The 24,081-nt window shown below is 46.7% G+C and overlaps 1 protein-coding gene across 1 annotated transcript in view; it reads right to left on the bottom strand.

The window, feature by feature from the left end:
• The window catches only part of LOC138487941 (RB-associated KRAB zinc finger protein-like), a 219,711-nt gene that overhangs the window by 127,569 nt on the left and 68,061 nt on the right, over positions 1 to 24,081 (bottom strand). Inside the window, exon 3 of the mRNA XM_069614586.1 lies at positions 17,650 to 17,757. Within this exon, the coding sequence (XP_069470687.1) occupies positions 17,650 to 17,757 (108 nt within the window). The remainder of the gene's footprint in view (positions 1 to 17,649; positions 17,758 to 24,081) is intronic.

Here is a 24,081-nt window from a genome sequence, read left to right as displayed (position 1 = left end):
TGTCTGTTGAAGCAGGTGAGGCCCCCCCCCCCCCCCCCCCCACCCCACCCTGTGAGAGATGCGTCTGTCGTGAGAGTGGCTTCCACTGCAGGGGTGGTGAAGGTCTTCCCCCTTCAAGAGGTTCTCCCTCGACCACCACTGCAGAGAGAACGAGGGCTGGCGAGACAAATAACAGATCTTCCCATTGTCCGCTGGCCTGACACCACTGGCTGTTGAGCCACTCTTGCATGGGACGCATGCGCAGCCGCGCGTGGGGAACCAAGTATATGCATGACGCCATCATCCCTAGCAAACGCAATGCTTTGCGTACCGTCACCTCTCGACTGGCTACATACTGAGGAACCTGAGAGATCATGTTCTGAACCCTCTCGCTGGAAGGGAAGACTAGACCGTCTTCCGTACTAATTAGAGCCCCCAGGAACTGTTTTACTTGGCTGGGGACTAAGCTGGATTTCTTTTCGTTGATAGAAAATTCCAGGCTGAACATTAGGTCTACTGTCTTTTGGGTGTTCAAAAAACAAACGTCGAACGAGTCCCCCGTGTCGAGGTAAGGGTAAACTAGAACTGAAAGTATGCGCAGGGGTGCCACTGCCACAGCCAGGACCTTGGTAAACACCCTTGGCGCTGAGGCTATGCCGAAGGGGAGTACTTTGAACTGGAAGTGTTTGCCCTGAATCACGAACCTTAAGAATTTTCTCTGCGCTGGCAGCATTGAAATATGAAAGTATGCATCTTTCATATCCAATGTTGTCATGAAGTCCCCCTGTTTTAGCAATGGGATCACCTCTTGCAGTGTTACCATGCAAAACTTCTGGGGCTTTATGAACTTGTTCGCTGGGAGCAGGTCTAGAACAAGATGCATGGTGAGATCCTTTTTGGGTACAAGGAAGTACACTGAATAGATACCCTGCTTTACCTGAAGAATCGGGACGGCTTCTATGGCGTCCTTTCCCAGCAGCGCTTCCACCTCTTGGATCAGGATCTGCAGATGTTCCGGTGAAAGGCGTCAGTGTTTCGGCGGTCTGAACTGTGGAGGTCGGGCGAATTCCACGCAGTAACCATGGGCAACCGTCTTTAAGACCCACTGGTCTGAAGTTATCCCCTCCCATGCCTTGAGGAAAGATGTTAATCGCCCCCCGACCGGGGAGACATGGGAGGGGACCTGAACTTGGTGGTCATTTCTGACCCGAAGTTGATGCTCCTCTGGAATTGGAGCCTCTGAATCTATTCTTTCCGCGCTTCTGACCCCTCTGGGGTTAGTAAGTGGGGCTTGCAGCAGGTTGAGTTGAAGTTGTCCGTGCCGAAATTATTTTGAGCGGCGCGGGCTTGTCCTCGAAAGGACCGCCGAGAATTACTGCCACTCTGTGAAGAGGGTTTTTGGGAAATCTGGTGCAGCGACTTAATAGTCTCGTACTCCTCCTTGGCTGTCTCCAACGCATCGTCTACCGCCTTCCCGAAGAGGTTGGCCTCTTCGATGGGTTTGTTGACAATGGATGCCTGGGTCTCAGGCCTGAAGCACGACGTGCGCAGCCACGCGTGTCTCTTTAGGAGAGTACCCTGTGCGAGAGACCTGCCTGCTGTCTCTGCGGTGTCAAGGGTATTCTTTAGAACATTGTGATTGGCAAGTTTGCCCTCCGAGACAATGGCGAGAAGCTTGGCTCGGGTTGGTTCCAGAACCTTCTGAAGGCCTTCCTGGAGTAGGTTCCATTGGGCGTCGACGTAGCTTGCCAGTAACGTCGTGTTATTGGCAATCCGGACGGTATAGGCCGCCGCCGACGTAACCCGTTTGCCTAAGGCATACAACCTTTTGGACTCCTTGTCCGGGGTGTCCCGTGGCAAGGGGAACCCCTGCTCTCTTGCGAGTGTTGGTCACCACCAGCGAGTCTGGGATTGCGTGTCCTTTGATATAAAGTGGGTCGGTGGGGGAGGGCTGGAAAAGTTTCGACCCTTGGGTTCACAGCCCTAGTCTGAGCGGGTGTGAGTAAGGAAGGGGCCAGCCGTCTCTTTACAGAGCTCAAGAGAGGGATAGACTGGCTTGCCGGAGGCTTTTCATTAATAATGTCCTCCGCGAAATCTTGTTCAGGCAAGGCTTCAAGCATGGCAATTTTAAAGAATTCCGCTGCTTTTTTCAACATGTTGTTGAAAGCCATTTGATCATCCACCGGGGAAGCTTGTCGAATCGGGGTGGATGGGGGAGAATCGAGGCAAACGATATCAGAATTGTGATCATCCTGCTGGGTGTCCTCCCAGTTGTCCGTTGCCCCTTGATCTTCCCCATAGTTGTCCAGAAAAGAAGCCTCCTCTTCTTCTGTATAGATGTCTCTATACGTGTCCCTCTGGACATCTTCTTGATAGTCAACATGGTGTTGGACATCTAGGTGTTGGGCATCTTGTGTTTGAGGGTTTGGGTCTACCCGAGCTTTTTTCGGCAGAGGTTGATCAGAAGCCCTGAAAAACTGCTCCAGCCGATCCATACACCCCTCAAATTGCTCCGTGGTCCACTTGGATGATCCAAATGGACCTAGCCGAGTAGGAACCGGGTTCTCCGCCCGAAGGCGTTGAGAGGATCTCCTCAGGGTGCTTGAGAGGGGTACCTGGCTTTCTTCGTAAGAGTCTTCGGGATCGTCTTCCAAATCCGTGGAAAACCTTTTGGTGGATTGGCCCATAACTGTGGGCGGAACCAGTACTAGGCCCACCACCATAGCAATCCTATTGATGCTCTTACGGATAGTCACCGAATCTTCGGGAGACAACGCCTCCGATGATGTGTCGGCAGTGAAAATGTCTTCCGCGGCTCCAGAAGGGCCAGCGGATGGCTTCTCGGGTAGAGGTCTACTCGCAGTTTTCGGGCCTGTGCGGGCCTTGGAAACCTTGGAACCCGTCGAAGTTTCTTGTTCAGAAACTTCGGCGTGTGTAGTTTGGGGAGTAGCGCCCTTGTTATGTTTGTTATGCCCAGTCGTCATGCGCTGCTGCGGATGCGGGGAAGGCTTTGGATCAGATCGATCCGATGGCGCGTTCGCCTTCTTCGACGAAATCGTCGAGGAGGGTGCTTAGGTTGTGTGCTTTGTGCGGTGCGATTGTACGCCCCGGTCACCGGGTGTGGTCCCTGTAGCAAGATTGGAGTAGCGCCCGGAAGGGTCGGGGACGGGCGTGGCGGCTCTAGAATAGTCCGCCTCAAGGTCTATAACGTCCGCATTGGACGTTCCGTCATCTGATGTACCCCCGTCACTTTTGGCTGGTGTCGCGGCAGGGGAGGGAGGCTCCACGCGTGACATTCCGTACGCGGCCCACAGCTTCAACCGGCACTCCTTAAGGGTTTTAGGTTTAAGGAGTTTACACGCCAAACACCGCTTCTCGTCGTGCTCTAGGGGGAGACGAGCGTTACACGACATGTGCTCGTCTTTCCACGGATATCTGACCCTACACACAGGGCAGAATCTAAATGGAGTCCTTTCCATAACACAAGGGAAGGGTGACCAGACCAAAAAGGAAAGAAGTGGAAAAGAGGAAAGACGACATAGCAGTATGGCAAACCTCGAGCCCACTCTCCCTACTGTGTAGGCCTGCCAGAAGGCCCGACCACGTGGAAGTCTGAATACCGGATCTTAGGCGCCGGAACCCACAGCGGTAGAAGATTCCCCCGTAGTCTTCGTCGAAGATGTTCTTGATGGGCAAAGTGACTTAACGGGATTAAACCGACAATTCGGTAAGATAAACAATGTCTTATGAAGAGCTCCGCTATAGGGCGACCAGTTATCTGGGCGGAAAAAAACAATCTGAGGGACCTCGGCGCGTGAGGGATTTTGGGTAATACACATGTCACGATAGGGATAGTGTTTCAGACACGCCTATGCCGACGTCCCCTTTCGGTCCCCCAAAAGACAAGATGCAATACTCTGCGGTTACCACTGGATGTCGGACCATATGCACAGCATGTGATTCTAAGCAGATTAACAAGCATCAGAAATAGATTTTTGCATTGGACAGCTCCCTGTAACGTTATGTTCCATCGAATTCCCATGCAAGTGTTTATGTAAGGAAACCATATTCGATGAAAGGGTATCGATGCATTTACACTTTGCACTTGATGTATAGGAATTTGATGGAATAGTTTTTGAAGGAAATAATTTGATGGTACTTACCTTCAATGGAAAATCTTCGCTGGAAAGACCATAAACCCATTTTCACCAGAGTTGGATTCCCTAAAAGGAGGTTGTCTCTGACAGAGGATCCAACTTCATGTCGAGCTACATGAAAACAATGGGGAAAGCATGCGGGGTAACCTACAAGTTCTCCACCTCTTAACACCCCCAGACCAATGGTCTGGTTGTGAGATTTAACAAAATTCTCCAGGGCATGCCGTGTGCTTTGGAAGACCCCCTAAGGAAAAAAATGGGATCTCCTCTTACCATGCCTGCTGTTTGCTTACAGAGAGTTACCTCCAGAGGGTGTTGGTTTCAGCCCCTTTGAGTTACTCTTTGGACATCCTGTGACGGGGCCCCTTGCCTTGATCAGAGAAGGTTTGGAAGCCACCCCTCCAGGTCCTGCCAAGCAAGTGGGGGACTATGTTTTAGGCCTCAGACGGAGGATGACACAGATAATGGGCCAAGCAACAGCGAATCTTAAGGCAAACCAGGAGTTCAACAAATACTGGCATGACCTTAAAGCATCACAAGTCAATTTGACTCCAGGTCAGGAGATTCTTGTGAGGAGCCTACCAAGCCCCACGCTTTGGCAGATAAGTGGACTGGACCCTTCAGGATAATCCTCAAGATGGGCAAGTCAACTATTTGATTGACATGGAGTCCCTGGGGTAGCCCCTCAATTATTCCACGTCAACAGGCTCTGGCCTTTCCAGAGGCAAGCAGAAGTCTCATGCCTCTTGCTAGAATCAGAGCAATAAGACGCTGAGTGAGCCCCTTCCTGACTTGCTGCATAGCAACCCTCAGGATGGCTCAGTGGAGGGCATGCATCTCTCTCCAGATCTGACTCCAGAGCAGCAGAGAGTCTGCAGGGCTTTGCTCCAGCAGTATGCGCCTCTGTTCTCGCTGACAACAGGCCTCACTCCATGGTGCAGGCACGAAATTGACACTGGCGACAGCGTCCCTGTCAAAAGCAGATGCTAATGTCAGACACTTAAAAACCACATCCAGGCTGAGGTGGACAAGTTGTTGGATCTGGGTGTAATTGAACCCTCAACCAGTCCCTGGTCCAGTCCAGTGGTCCTTGTCCCCAAGGCAAGTTCCCAGGCATGTACCAAGGATTGGAGGTTCTGTGTGGACTACAGAGGAGTCAATGCCGTCACCAAAACTGACATGCACCCATTGCCCAGAGCTGATGAGCTCGTGGACACCAGAGTTGCTGCCAAATTGGTGAGCACCTTTGACCTTACCTCCGGCCATTGGCAAATAGCTCTGACGGACAATGCCAAGGAAAAGACTGCATTCTCAACACCTGAGGGGCTCTACCAGTGTAGAGTCATGCCTTTTGGGTTGGAAAATGCACCTGCCACTTTCCAATGTTTAGTCAGTACTGCACTCAGTGGGCTGGAGGCCTTTAGTGTGTCCTACTTAGACGACATTACAGTCTACAGTTCCACTTGGGAGGAGCATTTGTCTCACTTGGATAAAGTGTTGCAGGCCTTGAAAAGAGCCAACGTCACTATCACAGCCACCAAGTGCCAGATAGCTCAGGGGAAAGCCACGTATCTTGGTCATGAGGTAGGAGGAAGGGGGGAGGGGGTGGTGAATCCAACCTCTCCCCAGTACAGTACAGGATGTACCTGACTGGGAGACTCCCACTTCTCAAACCCAGTTGAGAGCCTTTTTGGGCCTCACTGGGTATTACCATAACTTCATGGCAGATTATGTAACCATAGCTGCACCTCCGACGGCTCTGACTTCGCCCAAACCACCAAGGAAGGTTAATTGGACCGAAGACTGTCAGAAGGCCTTTATTGGCTTGAAGGAAAGTCTGTGTAGGGCACCTGTGTTGTGTGCGCCTGATTACAGCAAACCCTTTATCGTCCAGACGGATGCTTCCGACACCGAAATTGGAGCTTTTCTTGTCCCAGTTAGATGACAAAGGGAGGGAACATCCGATCATATTCATCAGTAGACAACTCATGGGTAGAGAACTTAGGTGGGCTACTGTTTAAAAGGAATGTTTCAGTATAGTTTGGAGCCTTAGGCGTTTTAGGTCCTACCTGACAGTGTCTACCTTCAAGGTCCAAAAACCATAAGCCCTTAAAGAGGCTTATGCAGATGAAGGGTGAAAACCCGAAACTGCTCAGGTGGTCCATTAGCCTGCAAGGGCTAGACTTCACCATTGAGCACAGACCAGGGAAAAGTCATGATAATGCAGATGGCCTTTCCAAAAGGTATGTTGACCGTCTGGATGAGGGTGTCAATCTCGTGGGAGATTAGACGCCCTAACCTCAGTCTCGGGGGGGCGACTGTGATGCTGGAAATGCATCGGAGGGACAGGGCCTTCGTAGCATTGTCCTTTATTGCTTTTTATCATGTGTTCTGTATCGTTTTCCGCGCAGGAGTTCATGTGGACTCCTGGCGGTGCAGCTCTTCCTCATTTTGGTTTGGTAACAGACCCTTGGGATACCCTTATGGCACTCATGGGTAGGAGTACGACCCTTTACTCCGAGTGTATGTTTTTTTGGGCACCTGTGTGGGGCCCACAGAGCAGGGTACGGGGGGGGGTGGCAGCTGCGTGCTGAATTGATAGGTGCCCGAGCATCCTCCATTTTGGGATGACCAGGCCCTGTCGATGGAATCAGTGGATTCCTGATGGAGACAAGATGGCCCCCGTGGCCTCTTGGTTTCCATCGCCTGTTACCTTGTTTTTCCCGAAGTCCCGGGAAGCCCTGATGTCCCTTCCACCTGACTGGCTGTTGGGTGGAAGTTCCATATATGCTATTGTGGGGGAAATCCAGGCCAGACTGGCTGGAGCCTTTCCAATGACTGTATGTTGTGGGTACGCCAGTGGGGTGGGACCTAGGTGAATGGAGTGTGTGACGAATACACATTTCGTGTTATGGGTGTCTAGTATCAGGTGTGTGACACAATGACTGAGAGGAGTGCTGAATGGCTGGGTGCTTGTTCGAATCCACATTCCGTGTTGCGAGTTTCTGGATGGAGAAGAATGGCCTGAATGCACTATGAGCCCGATTGGCTGCCTGCCTGAATGCCCTTCCGAACGATTGCCTGAGTGTGACCCAGCAGAATGAATGGGAGATCAACAGTATACCTGGGGGCCTCTCACTGATGGAAATCGTTCACAAGCTGAAGTTGATACTTGATGCTTAACCTTGAAGCCCACTGGAAGAAGAAGAAGAACTGTTGCTGCTAGGAGACCTCTTACCGAGCTACGAGGGACCATCATGCACCAGCTGATCTTTGCCAAAGCTCCCTGGTAGTTAGACCTACGAAAGGCTGCTGACCTGAGACTGGGACCGCCAAGGAGAACAGAGAATCACCGGACAGCTGTCCACCGTCGACGACTGTCGGCACTGACCGGAGCCACAGTTCTACCTTTGCCTAAGAACAACTGATCCAAGGACTCCCTTGCTCATCACCGTCAACCACTTTCGTCCTGCTGGAGAAAGTCGAGGCCGCCGCCGACTGAGGAGAATCTGCCGGTGGGTTTCCCGCCACCCGAAGACCACAGAGATGCCGACGACCCCACGCCCTTGCTGGGCCAAAGTTCTTCATCACCTCTTTGTGGTAACGAACACTTGTCGTCGAGGTGCACCGCACGCCTCAGCTTGCAGGATGTTTTCGACCGATCGTCAACAAGCACTGCAAGAACCGAAGCTGCTGCCGCAACGACAGTGCCCACCCTTTTTCTTCACCAACTCCCGATGACCCGTGGCTCCTGCCTTAAAGGGAGTGCACTCATGAAGGGCCCGTCGATGAACTCTACGAAACCAGGTACGTTGGGGATGTAGAACCTCTAGAAGGAATCAAGACTACATTAAGCATAATTGGACTGGGCTTGTCAATACGCTTTATTTACAGGTTGCCAAGGTGGGGGGATCCTCGCACAGAACTGTCTCTAAATAGACGGGGGACTGTTCTGCCATTGCTTGATTTAACTTGTTTTCTTCCTGTGGCTATTGTTGATTCATCTTACAATCTAATTCGTATGTTATTTGGGGCGGTTAGCCGTGGACGCATTTTAAAGGAATCGATAGATAAGAGTGGTACCACATAGACCTGTATATATTAGCCATTATAGTATTGTTAGAGAACAAAGTGTGTTATTGTGATTGTGTATATAACCTTGAACCTTATTTATATAAAGACTGTTTTCACTAACAGTGTGTGGACATTCCTCTGCGAGTGCTTGGGGACTACACTGTACTTAGGAACCAGCCAGCATCACGTCCCGAGAGCTTAAGCCTCAATTGCTCGTCCATTGCTACCGCATAGAGAAGCTTGGCTGGTGTTCTCTGTGCCTCTCCTCTGCCATATGGAGAGCCGGAGTACAGACGCCTCCCTCCAGTGCTTTACAACAGACAGGCAAGAGCACAAGAAGCTGCACAGGGAGCATTACTTGGAGGAAAACAAGAAGAGGAAAGGCGCACCTAAGAGTTTAGAGGTCACAATCCATGAATGTTCTCACTTCTCTTTCATAGCTGTGACGATTGAAACTACACCATCTTAAACTAAAGTACTAGGTTTACTGTTTGTCAATTAGTGATTTACTGAAAGGTGCTGTGCAACTTTTAACCTTTTTATGTAGGCTATCACCATCTCCAGTTATGGAAAAATAGTACTGCCACCAATGCCCACAGAGCTCCTCACTTTCAAACAAGCCTCCAGATAAGGGTTGTATCAGGGTTTTTTGCATATTAAAATTTTGTAAATATGACACCTTTTGTTTTTCTGGTCGTTTCAGCATAGGGCAGTGCAAAGATTAGGTCACTTGACAGAAACCAGAACATCTGTATTTTTACCTGCCTGGATGAAATTGCATGCTGTAGAGAAGCAGCCTGAAAACAAGACATTTGCTCTCTGATCTGTGTGCATTTAGACTTTCAGAAAGAAACAGTGCACAGTGTGACAATGAAAGGTTCTTTTGTTCAACTTCTGCTCTGTTTGGCGTCTGCAGATGTGGAGAGGAGCATTATGTATGGATATTTATTTTCCTAGCATGTTATGGTTCTATCAGTAATGCAATGGAAAACATAGGTACAACTCCAAAGTATCCCTTGTAACAAACCAATTCTATTTTAAGTGAATGCATGGTTCCACTATACAAAAGTATTTTTGTAAGTTCCTGTGTGTTGGAAAAGGTTTTCTACACATTTTATAAATTGTTCAAAGCCAGATCATTTTGCTACTCAACTCTGTTTTACTGCTAATGTGTTCTATTAGTTTTCAAGATAGTCATGTTTTGGTTGCCCGTCAAGTACGTTTTACACTGTTGTGTAGGCAAATCTTTTTTACTCTTACAAACACTCGAATTATAAAAAAGGGGGTAGTGAGGAACCCGAGGGCGTCCTCACTTCTTTTCCTCCTGTAAGGAAATCGGGGAGAGAACATCCGTAGGAGCGACATGGTATCCCCATTACCTTTTCATAATGAACCCTATATCCCTCAAGCCCTTCTAGCGACTGTCAAGCCCTTTCCCTTCTCTTCCCTCCAAACTGTCCCCCAGAAACACCACCCAAACAGTGAAACAAGGAGAAGACAACAGACATTCCCAAACACCACTCTGGAACTGAAACGAAGAGGGCTATGGTGGTATACAAGTGGAGTTTCCCCATAGTCAGAAAATTGGATTTAATGACTGGCCACACCTGAGGGTACGGGCTGGTAGGGGAGACAGAGAAACAGAGAAAGAGACCGGCTGCTAGAGTGTCTAGAAGTCCTGCTACCCACCTTATTGGGTACACGGAGCAGAAGCTGTGGTACACCCAAGAACCCCAGCCGAGAGCGAGCAGTGCTCTCTGCGGCTGCCGCGAAGAAAAGGCAAAGCTTGTGGAAGCCGAAAAGCAGAATGAGGAGAGTTAAGAGTCTCGTCACAAAGGAAAAACAAACGGAAGGGAGCTGCCGTGTGCAACTGGTGAGTGGAAACTAGGGAAACACTCATACTGGGACACTGAGAACTTGTAAAAGTTACCTTTTGAACATCGAACTTTGTATCAAGAAAGACTTTTGCAAACTAATGGAAGATATTGAAAACCACTGCCCACAGTAAGGGGAATCTGTAAAGCTGTGGAGTAACAGCAAGTACCTGCGAATATCGATCTGAATGAAAAACAGTGCTATTGAAAATAATAATAGCAACTTTAGAAACTCTGAAACAAGCATTGGCAAGAGCCATTGGAAACTATGTGAAACTTTTGAATAACAAACTGAAAGTCATTATAAGCACTTTTGAATCCCGCACAGAGTAAAAGCAAGTTTTGACTCTCGTGAGTGGAGTGAAAGAAAAGGTGGTGCATGTAACAGATACTGCGGAATGTATTGTCTGAGACACATGCATTGGCAAAGTCAAAAGAATACCAAGAAGGGTATGAGATGAGAAACCTAGTATTGGCCAAAGCTAAAAGAGTTCAATAGGAAACTTGTATTGGCAAGAGCCAGAAGAATACAGAAAAGTGTAACGAAGTGTATGTTGGCCAACCAAGCCATGGCACAGTGTTGGAAGAGTGAGACACTGGTAAATAAACCAAGCCTCACTGTCAAAGGAAAGCAGTGGCCAATTATTGATAAAACGCAGTCAAGAAGGGGTATCGGTTGCACGACATGTAATAGATGGAACTGCGCCTAGACCGATTGCCCCCCCTGTATGGAAAAGCCAATGAAAGTATCCATTAAGTGAATTCCTCCTCATCAAGCTAGAACTCAACGACCAAACCAACATAGTATTCCTCCTGATCAACAGACCACTATCTTACAACCGTGGCCCCCATTCTATCAACCTACCACCACAACCTAGTCATACTGAGAGACTTCAACATCTGGTTGAAAAAAGAAATCGAATCCACAGTAAACTCATTCTGTGCACTCCTGGAAACTTTACACTTCAAACAAATAGTAAATGGATCCACCCACAATGCTGCACACACCCTGGATGCAAAGGTTCTTCAGAGAAGGACTATGCGCATCTGCGCCACCTACACCGATCGTAAAGAGCAACCACTAATAGATATCATTCTACATCACATTCCAAACCTGCCTACTGGCCAGAAAGGATGCACTCCATGCCAGCAAGAAAAGAAACAGAACCCACCGAGACAACCCTAGCGAGAGATGATAAAAAAAAACTCATCCTGCAAGAATTCCACCTTCCTGACACAAGCACTTTGTGCCAACATCACCAATCACCAAGATAAAAAATAGACAGTCCAGGAGACCATCAACAAAGCCCGGGAAAATACAACCACAACTGCTGGACCACAGACACCAGGTGAAACGCAGATTACAGAAAAACTCACCTGCCTAGAACCGATCACAGAAGAAACCTTAGCCACACTGATCAAGGACACCAACCTTGCAGGATCCCCAAGGGACCCTTACAGCCCCCCCCACACCCCTCCCCTCTCCCAACAACTTCAAAGGAATCTTCAACCACAGAACCCTGGCCACTCGCTTCTGGAACCTAATGAATCTATCGCTCGAAAGAGGATTAGTACCATCCACCTTCAAATGAGCATACATCAACCACTGATTAAAAAAAAGAATCAGAAAGTGCAGAAGACCACGAGCAACTACAGACAGATATTCAACCAGCCCTACCCGGCAAAGATCCTGAAGAACCATGTATACAAGATACTACTTCAATACGTTGAAACAAAACAGAATACTCAACCGGTCACAAGTTGGCTTCAGACCAATCAGAGGGACAGAATCAGCACTCCTATCAATATGGGTCGACCTGAAAATAAACGCAGACAACAACGCCCAATCGTTCCTCATACTACTGGACATATCGGCTGCATTTGACACAATGTGCCACGCATCCCTAATAAAAAGATTGATGGAATATAGCATACAGAAATCCGCACTAAAGTGGCTTACCTCATTCCTAATAAAAATCGAACCGAAAGAACCCACCTACCAATGTTCACCTCAAACACTGAAAATATATTCTGCGGAGTGCCTCTGGGATCTATCCTCTCTGCTCTACTTTATAACATCTACATGTGCCCACTTCTGAAAATAATTCATACCCACAAACCTACCACCTACAACTAAGCAGAGGACACACAACTGATTGTGAAAAACAGAACCCAGGAACACAATAACCACCTCAACAACTGCCTCACAGACATCTACAATTGGATGACAACGAACAACCTTCAACTGAACCAGGCAAAAAACGGAAATAATGCACACCTGCAGGAGACAGAAAGGAACCACCAATTGGACTGGCCGGCCGGCATGGGAACTCAAAAGGAAACTACCAACATAATAAATAAGCTAGGAATACTAATGGACAACAGACTATCCCTGGAACCGCAACAGAATCACTGAAAAATGCTTCTTTCTCCCAAGACTGATCAGAGAATTACTCCCCCCCCCCCCCACCTCTCCTTCCCTCACAGTACCCTCACAATCATTTCCCGATACTCACAAGAATGGACTACACAAACAGACTGTACCTTGGAATGCCAGAAAAACTAAGCAAGAAACTCCAAAAGGGTGCAAAATACAGCAGCCAGGATCCTATTAAGACTAAACCGAAGAGAAATAACGGCAGCACTGAAAATCCTACACTGGTTAACAGTATAAAATTTTTTAAAAAAGCATCAAATTCAAAGCCCTCTGCATCTCTCACAAAGCCTTGCACAGAGAAGGAGCTACATTCCGCCAAGACGAGCTTAGCCGGTTCCGCCTAAGAAGGCACACAAGATCCAGCAAAGACTCACAAATAGAGGCAACATTACAAAAAGGGAAATTCAGCAGAACAGGGTTCTCACATCTAATTGCTAACCTTTGGAACTTCATGCCCAAAGAAACTAGAACCACAGAAGAACACATCACCTTAAGGAAACTACTCAAAACCTGGTTATTCAACTGACAATGAAAGCCGCAAAGAGACACTGGCGGCAATACCACCACAGATAAACTAGCGAGGAGGCAAGATGGGCCGACGAACCACAACCAAGAACCTGGGTAGATACTATCAGGCAGCAACCAAAGAGTCACACTAGAAGCTCCAACAAACCGACAGAATTACTAACCAACTTCTCCTTCCTTCTCCTTCCTGCTCCACCAACATAACCAACGCCACTACTCCATACCTTGGGCTAGCCACACTACACAAACCATGAATCAATTCTATGTTCACACCCACCATCTCGGAGATGCTGGAAACACACCTAGAGTGAACCATCCCACACAGTCGATAAAAATCAACACACAAGTACATCCCCAAGACACCAGATAGTCTTACAGCTACGGACACCCGCGACTCTGGATCCCTAATGGACACCATCTAATCAGTGCGCACAACCTACACAACACACCAACACCAACCCTAGCACACACCAGAGGCACTGAGTCTTACCCATACAGTTGCAATGCACAAGGCCTTCTGCACAAACTCCCACACGCAAAACAACACTCACAGATGCCAGTTCCGCCTGGTTCTAAACCAATGCTCTCACCCTATTCTCACTAACCTCCGCACCCCCCTTTTCTTCCAGAGCCACACAAGCACCTGGAGACTGCCCCTGGGTGGTAGCAGTGTGCGGTATACATCAACATAACATAACAAAGACGCTTGTGTTTTGCAACAACCTCTTATGTGATTTTGGAGTCAAGAAACAGAATTGCCTATGTGAACTAGTGAAAAGTACTGATGTCAAAAGAGCTGTAAAGTGTCTCAAGGAAAAGCTGGAAGATTTGAACTATATTTTGAACACTATTCATTTTGATGTCGACATCCCTACACATTGTTTACAGTTAGTTGTGAGGACAAGTATAGGTTATGGACACAGACATTTGATTGGGACTTCCTGACAGACTATCTAGTTTTCTTTAGGTAGGGAAATCCTACCTTAAACATAGGGCAAGTTAGGCCTTACTCCATCCTGCCTTTTCAGTAAATAAAACGTTTGAGAAACTTGAACCTGTTGTCGATGTCCGTCTACTTCATGATGCCTTCACAGTGTACAATATCCATGCATCAAAACCATATCGAGGCACAGGCGAGTATGGAATGTCTAGTTTAAAAATGTACGGTCCTTAACTTGGAGCCAATGTGGTAAATGGTACTATAATTGGTTCGCGCCAGCAAGGTCTTTGCTCACACTTGTCATTACACCAATCACAGGGTTCACAGCATCTTTAAATTTTCAAGACTAATTCTAACATACAAAACCTGACACTCCAGCCAATGTTTGTAATTGAAACAGAAATTAAGCAAGACATGTCCCTGTAGAGGTAATCCAGATAGTTAACGTTATGTACTGGTTCATGCAGACTTCTTTCAACTTCAAAGCACTGTAATAATTATTGCCTCAGGCGATAATTTATCGACCTCTGAAGTATGTAAGGCTAAATGTCCAGCAACCATTTGAGCACGAAATTCAGTGCATGCAAAAGGAAGCTGAGCGATAGTGCACATCTCTGCAATTGCTGAGAGGGTGCTACTTCACTCTGTGCTTATCCGTTACTGGACTGCTGACACATGAGTATCATTTCCACAAATGCATGCATGCGTCAGCTAGGTGTCGCATACCTTTTATACTCTTGTGTTTACTCTCAAAGTTTATAAATAGAGAGCAAAATACTCCCACCTCGATATCTTATCTGGAACACTGGTTTCAACCAAGAGTGGTCACAAATAGCATACAGACTTTGGTTCCCACACACAGCAGCCATACAACATTTTCCAAACTGGGTGGTCAATTCTGGGGGGTTTAGAGGGTATCTTTACCCGATGCCGCAGCAACCAGTGGGCCTTCTACAACCAACTGAGGGCTTAACATATACCATATGGTAGCTGCATTGGAAGGGGCCCCCAAAAACGTTGATGTTGGGTAAAGATTTGTGGGTAGTACCCTTTGGGTGCACTACAACAACCTCAGCCTCCTGGCAATAGGGAACCAACCTTTGGTATAAGTCTGAACTACACAGATTGGTAATGTGGCCTAGCAGCCAGGCTCATCTCAATAGGGGCCAATGTGAGCAGTAGTGGAGTTACACAGAGATTCACAGTGACAAGTATTCAAACAAACACTGATATTCAAGGTTTATTGATAAAACAGTTAATTTACCAGTCGTTTAAACAAGCCTTTTTCAGAAGGAACAATATAAAAGCAACATTCAAATACACTTCAGAAATACACACTCTTAGGTTTCTCAGAATTAGTAAAGACCCATTGGGGACGACACACAGACAGTTCTTACACCCTCAGGTGACTTAAATAATTAGGACACTGTGGACATTAATATATTACTGTACATTCGGAGTAGGCTTTGAGAGGGTCAAAGAAAAGGGTTATTAGAACAAACAAGAGATCAAATATTCTTCAAGCAGGCAAATACTTGTGGACCCCCTAACTTCCAGGATGTTAACCCCTTCCTGGAAGGATAGGTGCAACACAATAACAGAGCAGAGAAGAGTCACTCAGGGGACCAGGCTGAGCCAACGTCACTGGGAAAAACTCTATGTCGACTGAAGCACTTCTTGGAGGCAAGTAAAAGTCTTTGCACACTGTTTTTAGAAGTCTTGGGTGAAAAAGAAGAATCAAATATAGGGCAATAAGCCGGGAGACTTGTAAAGTAGAAGAGCAAGCAAATCTACAGTGAGAGGCAAGTTCTCTCAGACTTTACAGTACCTTCAGGTTTGAAGAAAAGCTGCAGCTGATTACCTCTGTTCCTGTTCAGCTCTGCAGATCCTGTTGTTCCTAGGCCTCAGCCGTGGGGACAAGAGGGAAGACTTCTGGGGACTCCTGCACCACAACGGGACGGTCACCAACCGCAACCGGCAAACTTTCAAAGAAGTGGCACTTCGTCGTTTCAGCTTCTCGCAACTACCGCAAACCGCAACACAGCGGTTTCTGACTGTCGAGATGGACTTTCCTTGCTTCTGGGGTCCCGCACTCTGTTGAGGGGGCTCAGGCTCAGTCAGTACTGCTTCCTGGGAGTGCGCAGGATCTTCCTGGAGCTCTTGCACAACTTAAAAGCAACGCACACAAACTGGTGTTCCTCTCCCTGGTTATTCGGTTCCTGCAGCGACTGCAAAGGAAATTCAACCAGCTCCGAGAAGGATGTCCAGGTGGCTTACTTTGGAGTTCATTGGTCCCACCAACTTAAGGGGAGAAGTCGTCTTTGCAGGGCTTCTCGGTCGATACGAATTTGGAGCTTCAGCACCGCAGCAGGGCTTCACCGGACAAACCAACGGTCCAGGAGTTGCAGCAGGCGTCCTCTTCAAGGTCTTCTTCGGATTCCTTCATCCAGTGGTCGACTCTGCCTTCCAAGCCAAAAAGCCTTGCCTTTTATGCAGGTTTCTCCCATTCATTCCAGCCCAGCCGTCAGTCACCCAGCAGGGTGGCTGTCCTTGCCTGACAGTCAGCCGGCCAATCACTACAGAGTGCATTTAGGTTTCCTAGGAGACTAAGCACAGGGAGTTACGGGCACCTCCCTCACTTCCTGCCCCCACCAGACACTCTGGAGCCAGAGGTGGGTTTCACTCATGAAGCCCGCCAAAACAAAACGAACAAAGGGACCAAACCTGGTTTGGCGCGCAGAGTAAATCTCCAGAAGGACCAAAACAACAAGAAATGATGAAAAAAGAAGACTGACGCCATTTTGACATGGGTGCTTTACTGTGGCTGCCCGTGGTAAAAACAAAACACGGTAGTAAAAAGTAACCACTGCCACCAGCCATTAATTGTGTAATTAGATACTAAGTAACCCCCCCCCCACCCCCTCAGCACCCTATTGTAAGAGTGTGTGCTGGGTCTAGAAAGTTACAATGTACAGTAAAAGTCAATTTCACTTAACTGTTCTTGAACTGGAAACAGTAGTTAATCCAAGAGTAAGGTATTTAAACCTTGGGAAATCTGAAAGACTTCCCTGGGTCACTGCACTGGAGGTGCTGTGTGACACCAAGCAAAAAGATGCCTATGGAGTTTGTCAGATTCCAAAAACACAGAGTTCAAAAATCACATTAAAATACATGAGTGGGAAAAAGGTCTCTCTCTCTCCAGGTTCAAACTTAAAAAGTCCTAGAGTCCAGCAAAGTGCTGGGGGTCTCTGAGGTACAGAGGAATTAGCACATTTCTGAGAATTATCCCTAACAACTGACATTTATGATTCACTCAAACTTTATCAAGTCATGTGTACTGCTTTGGTACCTTGATGGTGGGATGTAGGTAGAAATGTGAGTCCACACTCCTCCCACCAGTGATATTGCAGATTTTGCTAAATGGCTCTTAGATTTAAAATTTCCCTTTGACCAAAAAGGCACTGGGCACCTGGGGCAGGTAGGGAAGAACATAACTGTGATCCAATCTTGCTGTTGCTAATCATGACACTAGCCAGATGCATGAGGGAGGAATGCGTGGGATTGAATTGCAGTGTGCACATGCCTGTGTGACTGGTGTTTGCAAGGGAAGAATATCCTGGCCTTGTTGGCTGTTCACACACGACTTAAGGATATGTGACTCACTTGGGGAATGTTTAGCATGCCTTCTTCCAGAGTCCTCGCTGTCCACCGAGCAGAGCTCTTCTTTTTCTTTTGTTCTTAATGAAAAGATAGTGGTGGCAATAAGAGGACCTGTTATGAAAAGCAAACAGATATAAACAATGCAGTTTTTTAAAATGAAATGTATATAGATGCACAGAAGGAAAACCTTAATATAAATGAAGTTTGTATAAACTATTGATTTACAATATGTTTACAAGTTTAAACAGGTTTTGTCTAAATACCAGAAATATTGGAAGTGTCAACCCAGGGACAGACCGAATAGGCTAAGACATAGGTGCTACAATGATGTAACATGGGTAATGGAAGAAATACTGCCTACAAGAGGAGGTGCAAAGCCAGGAGAAAGACCTAGAAGCATATACGACAAAACAGTTCACAAATGTAAAGAGTTGGACCTAGATCGAACAATGCAAATGGATCATACAGTTACATGTGCAGTAGCAAAGGACATGCGTGTAGAAAAATACATCTTTATAGCCTTAGAGATGGGCGTATAGAAAAAGCAAAGCACTCAGTCTTACAGCTATTGTCTTTCAATGTTAGAGAGAAAGAATAAGCGTAAGAAAAAAGATCACAAGCTATAAACACAGAATACTTAGCGCATATAGTAATGAATCTTCTAAAAATAGTATATTCAATGCTCTGTGTGCAGCAAAATTAGGAGCAGTTTGTGGTAAGCCAAGCAATCCGTTACAAAAATAGTTTTAACTGCACTACAACTTTCTTTATAAATTCTAGCCATATGGCCCGCTCCCTACAAAGCATTGATTTTCATTTTAGCAGAATTAATTTGACTGGTTGAGCTAGAGATGCCACCAATTGCCTGCACCATTGTGCATGCTTGTTTGTTCAGGTGCGTATTTGGGTTAAGGGTCTGATCAACTCAAATAGCCATATCATTGTGGCATGCTTTTGGGATTGGCACCTTCCCACTTATGAACAGCTTTTGCTTTCATATCATTTATCCGCAGAAAAACAGACAGTAGATGGTGGGTGCAAAACACATACCTGTTGACAGTCCCTCCAAACCTTCCCACCACCACCATCCCCCAGAAATAGACTACTAAAAGATGGAGAGAATAGATTGCATGGATTTGAACTACAGCACTGTGCTACGATGATATGATATGGCATTTATAACACGCCTATACACAAGTGTTTCAAGGCGTGACAGGGCAGGTAGGGGGAACAGAGGGAGGACAAAAAAACAACAATCTTACTAGACCTAGTGACTTTGAGATCCTGCAAGTGCAGGGAGGGGAGAAGTGCCGGGGGGACTTTAACTTTATTAGTATAACCAATACATTTCTAGGGACTCAAAGTTTTCTATTAATGATGTTTTAAGATCCATAAATGCTACATGAAAGATTCTCCTTTATGTTATGTTGATTTTTACCGTGCACTGCTACCACCCAAGGGCAGTCTTCCAGGCACTTACGTGGCTCTGCAAGAAAGAGGACAGGGTTGGTGAGTGAAGGAGGAGGGACGAGTGATATGAACCAGAACCAGGAGAAACTGGCATATGTCTGTGTGTTGGCTTGCAGATGGTTGGGTGCATGCACTGGCTTTTTGTATCCGTGTGGGTAAGGTCCAATGCTTGGGTTGTTTCTATGCGACTTTTGTAGGAGTGCGTTTGTGTTTTATGTGTAGATTGGATGGCATTTCAGGTTGTGCGCACTGGCTTGTTGTATCCATATGGGTAAGGTCCAGTGCCCAGCTTTGTTGTTAGAGCTTGTGTGTTAGTGTATAGGGGTGGCTAGTCCAGTGGGTGTGTGTATAGTGTTTGGTGGTGTGTTGGAGGAAGCAGGAGAGGGGTGGTTACTACATTGGCTACTCTCCAAGTTCTTCTGTCTGGCTAATCTACACAATTCTATGTAGTGATACGCATGGTTAATTTCACAGTCTAAGTGTGACGCATGGCTAACCTTCAACAAATGTATCTACAAGTGCTGCATGACTAATCTTCACATATCTATGTAAAAGTGCCACATGGGGGCAGTGTGGCATGCAACGGAGTAGCATCACTCCACACCGCTCTGCCCCGAAACCACGCTAAGAGGCCGTGAAACAGCAGACTTGCAGAGCTCTGTGCCACTAAAATAAACCCAACGCTGTTGGAACATCTGCCTTCCACAGTCAGAGTCTGAGGTGAAAGCGCGGCGGAGTGAAAGAGCAGCATCCGTGCCGGTGCAGGCAATCTGCACATCGCTCCGTCGTCAGTACTATAATTCAGCATTGAATTATAGCTACTAATTATAAAAATAAGTATCTTTACAACTGAGGTGTGGTACTTACATATTCTGTTTTTTTTAAAATGAACGTTAAGAGGGGATACTTGTTACACGTACCCGTTCACCTGTATCTGATGACTATGTTTTGGGACACTACTGGAATTTCTTAAAAGAGCTGCAGCAAGCTAAAGTACTGAGCAAGACCAATGTCTGAGCTCTTCCCATCGGTTTCACTAAAAGAATCCTGAATCACATTACTGCAATGTTGAAAACCTTGCATGGAAAACAACACATTTCCCCCAAAGAATAGATGGGTGGAGGTGTTGGGTAGGGGTATTTAATAAAGTGGGTGCATGTGGAGGGGGTGTGCTGCGAGTGTCTCCCCTGCTTTAAGAAATACAGAAACTGTGTTTTACATGTGGGATTTTCGATCTCGCAGTAAGAAATTTGGTATTTTTACGTAGATCCTTCCCACCACCATCCTGAGCAGGTGTGATTCACACTGGCAGACAGTGAGAAAACATGTCAATGCTGTCATATACTTTAAGACCTCCTACTCTGCCTTGCGCTTTTCAAAACTTCTGCTTCTCCCATGTCACATTACTGAGTCCCACTACCAAAAATCTAGCACATTTCAAAGCCTCATTATGAAATCTACTGACTAATGTAGGATAGTTCAAACAGGCTGAGACATTTTGATAAGCCAGTTACGTAATGCAAGCCTCACATGGAACTGCCAGTGCGCTAACCCTATATGCCTTTCCAAGTCAACAGCCTGTTGGGAAAGGTAGCTCAGTTGGTCAATAGCCATGCTGCAGAGATAATTTTGTAACCTGTTAATTCAAATCCTGTTGATAGGTGAGCTAATGCGTCTGCATTAGAGGTATGTGTTTAAGATGCAGGTAACATTCAATTGTAACAGAGCTGACTTAGCTTTCTACTTCTCAAAAGAACTACTAAATGTTCAACGATTCAGAACACATCTCCCATCGGGATCATACAATTACTGCGCCTTTTTTACGGTGACCACTGAAAATGTTACTTTTTTATTTCGACCCCGTATATATGTGGGGGGATGGGAACAGTATATTATGAATGTAGGGGATAGCAGGGGGAATGTGGGGGGGTCTCCCCCCTGCATATATATGGGGTGAAAAGGGTGTTTATATATTTTGTTTTTAGACCAGCATTTTTGTTGGTCGCATTAAAAACGGCAGTGATCATATATGGTTCCTTTCATCAGGCATGCTATACCTGTAATGGCTCAGAACACACAGCTCATCTGGGCTCTTATACTTGTATTGGCATACAGTGCTGGTAAAGCATCTGCATTCAAGAAAGTACTGCATCTGGTGAGGCACACCTCTAACTCTATAATGCCCAGCCTTATGGCCAAAAGAAGGTTGGCACACATCTAAAAAAGGAGCACCCAATGATAAAGCTGCACTGGATTTGTAAATGGAAAAAGCATTTTCTGCTATATTTATTAGTATAGAGTCTATCCCAGGGGACTACAGAAGATGTGTAGTGCCTCAGGAGAGAAGACACCAGTTTCTACAGTTGGCCCATGAGATTCCTTTGGCTGCTCACTTAAGCTTTAAGAAGACCAAGGAAAGGATTTTTCTTTACATCTACTGGCATGAGTTGGGGTCTGATGTAGATAAATTCTGTAGAAGCTGTCACAGTCAGACATCTAGCAAGAGTGGAGCCAAGCATGTGGCACCTTTGGTGCCTCTGCCACTGGTGGGAGTTCCTTTTGAGAAGGTAGGAATCGACATTGTTGAGCCCTTAGATCCTCCAACCTCTTCAGGCAACCGATTTATATTGGTTTTGGTAGACCATGCAACCAAGTATCCTGAAGCTATACCTATGAGGACTGTTACTGCTCAGGCAGTTGGTAAGGCCCTACTTGGTATTTTTACCAGGGTAGGTTTTCCTAAGAAAGTCATCTCTGACAGGGGAATCAAACTTTATGTCCCACTACATGCAGGCCATGTGGAAAAACTGTGGAGTGACTTACAAGTTCTCAACTGCCTACCATCCCCAGACCAATGGATTGGTAGAGGGGTTTAACCGAACAATTAAGAGCATGATAGGTGCTTTAGAGGAGCCCCTTAGAAGTGGGACCTTCTACTGCCATGCCTTCTCTTAGCTTATAGAGAAGTCCCTCAGGAGGGAGTTGGATTTAGTCCCTTTGAGCTCCTCTATGGTCATCAGTTAGAGGCCCATTGGCCCCAATTAAGGAGGGGTTGGAGAGTGCTCCTTCCCCCAAGACAGTGAGAGTCATCGACTATGAGTTAGGTCTGCGAAGGAGAATGACACACACATGATGACAGAAGCTTCTGAGAATGTGAAAGCAGGTCAGGCTCTGGTGAAGCATTGGCATGACCAGAAGGCCAACATGGTTGAGTTTACTCAAGACCAGCTAGTTCTAATTATGGTACCTACAAGGCAGAGGGCCTTACGGGAGAAATAGATTGGACCCTTCAAGGCTGTGGGAAAACTTGGAGGTCAATTATTTGGTGGACTTGGGCAATCCTAAAGAGGCCCCCAGGGTCTTTCACACCAACCATCTAAAAGACTGTCTCTAGACCAAAACTGGGAGCTTTGCTTCTAGCCTCTGCTCAGGAGGAGAGTGAACCTCTACCTGGCCTCCTCAGGGGACAACCTTTAGGATGAAGTATAGAAGGAGGTAATCTCTCTTCTAATCTGACACTGGAACAACAGGAGGAGTGCAAATCTCTGTTAAATCAGTTTGCCTCCCTGTTTTCACTATCACCAGGCTTGACCCCTTGGGGCCAGCATGATATTCTCACTGGTGAGTGGTTACCTGTAAAACGCAGAGGTTACAGAACGTCAGATCACGTAAGACCCCACATAAAGGAAGAGGTCAACAAGAAGCTTGATCTCAGGTTAATAGCGCCATCTAAAAGTCCTTGGTCTAGTCCAGTTTTGCTAGTACCAAAGCCAGAATCCAAGGAGTTGAGATTCTGTGTGGACTATAGAGTCCTAAATGCAGTCACAGAGACGGATGCCCATCCTTTACCTAGGAGAGATGAAACGGTGGACAAGCTTGGTTCAGCAAAGTACCCAAGTACATTTGACCTAACCTCAGGCTATTGGCAAATAGCTCTGACAGACCATGGCAAGGAGAAAACTGCATTTTCGGCCCCAGCAGGCCTCTACCAGTTTAAGGTTATGCCTTTTGGATTAATAAAACGCACCTGCTAAGTTCCAAAGGATGCTGAATCAAGTTCTGAATGGGATGGAGGACTTCTGCATGGCATACTTGGATGACATTGCAGTGTTCAGCCCTACTTGGAAATAACATGTTGACCACCTAGGATATGTAGTGCAGGCTCTTGAGCAGGCCCATCTGACCATAAAGGCAAGTAAATGTCAAATCGGTCAGAGCAAAGTGGTCTACCTTGGACACGAGGTAGTAGGAGGTGAAATAAGGCCATTGCCTAGCAAAGTACAAGCTGTACAAGAATGGGCTACCCCTACTACTGAAACCCAAGTGAGAGCCTTTTTAGGTCTCACTGGTTATCATGGGAAATTCATAGAGAAATATGTGACCATAGCTTCTCCCTCGAATGTTGTCTCCTCACCCAAATTCCCCAAAAAGGTCAGGTGGAATGAGGAGTGCACTAAGGCATTTGAAGGACTTAAGAAAGCCCTTTGTCAAGATCCAGTCTTAAGAGCGCCTGACTACAGCCAAACCTTCATTGTGCAGACAGATGCGTGCAACACAGGTATAGGTGCAGTTCCGAGTCAGCTGGATGAGAAAGACAGGGAACACCCAATCTGCTTCATCAGCAGGAAGCTGAAGGAACCTGAGACAAGGTGGGCAACCATAGAATGTGAGTGTTTTGCCATCGTGAGGTCTCTGAAGTAGTTTAGGCCATACTTGCATGGATCTACTTTTGTGATTCAGACAGACCACCAACCCTTGAGATGGTTAATGCAGATGTAGGGGGGAAATCCTAAATTGTTAAAATGGTCAATCCGACTACAGGGGTTTGATTTAACATTGAACACAGGTCAGGGTGTAATCACTAAAATGCTGAGGGTCTCTCCAGAATGTATGACTGAGTAAGGAGACTCATCCAGGGGTGGATTAAATCCTCTGGTCCCTTAATATGGGGGGTTGGGGGGGTAT

The sequence above is a fragment of the Ambystoma mexicanum genome, chromosome 9, assembly GCF_040938575.1.
Source record: "Ambystoma mexicanum isolate Mex_15411 chromosome 9, UKY_AmexF1_1, whole genome shotgun sequence".
Taxonomy (NCBI): Eukaryota; Metazoa; Chordata; class Amphibia; order Caudata; family Ambystomatidae; genus Ambystoma; species Ambystoma mexicanum.
Note: the sequence above shows the minus strand (reverse complement) of the source record. Positions and strands in the feature narration are given on the sequence as shown.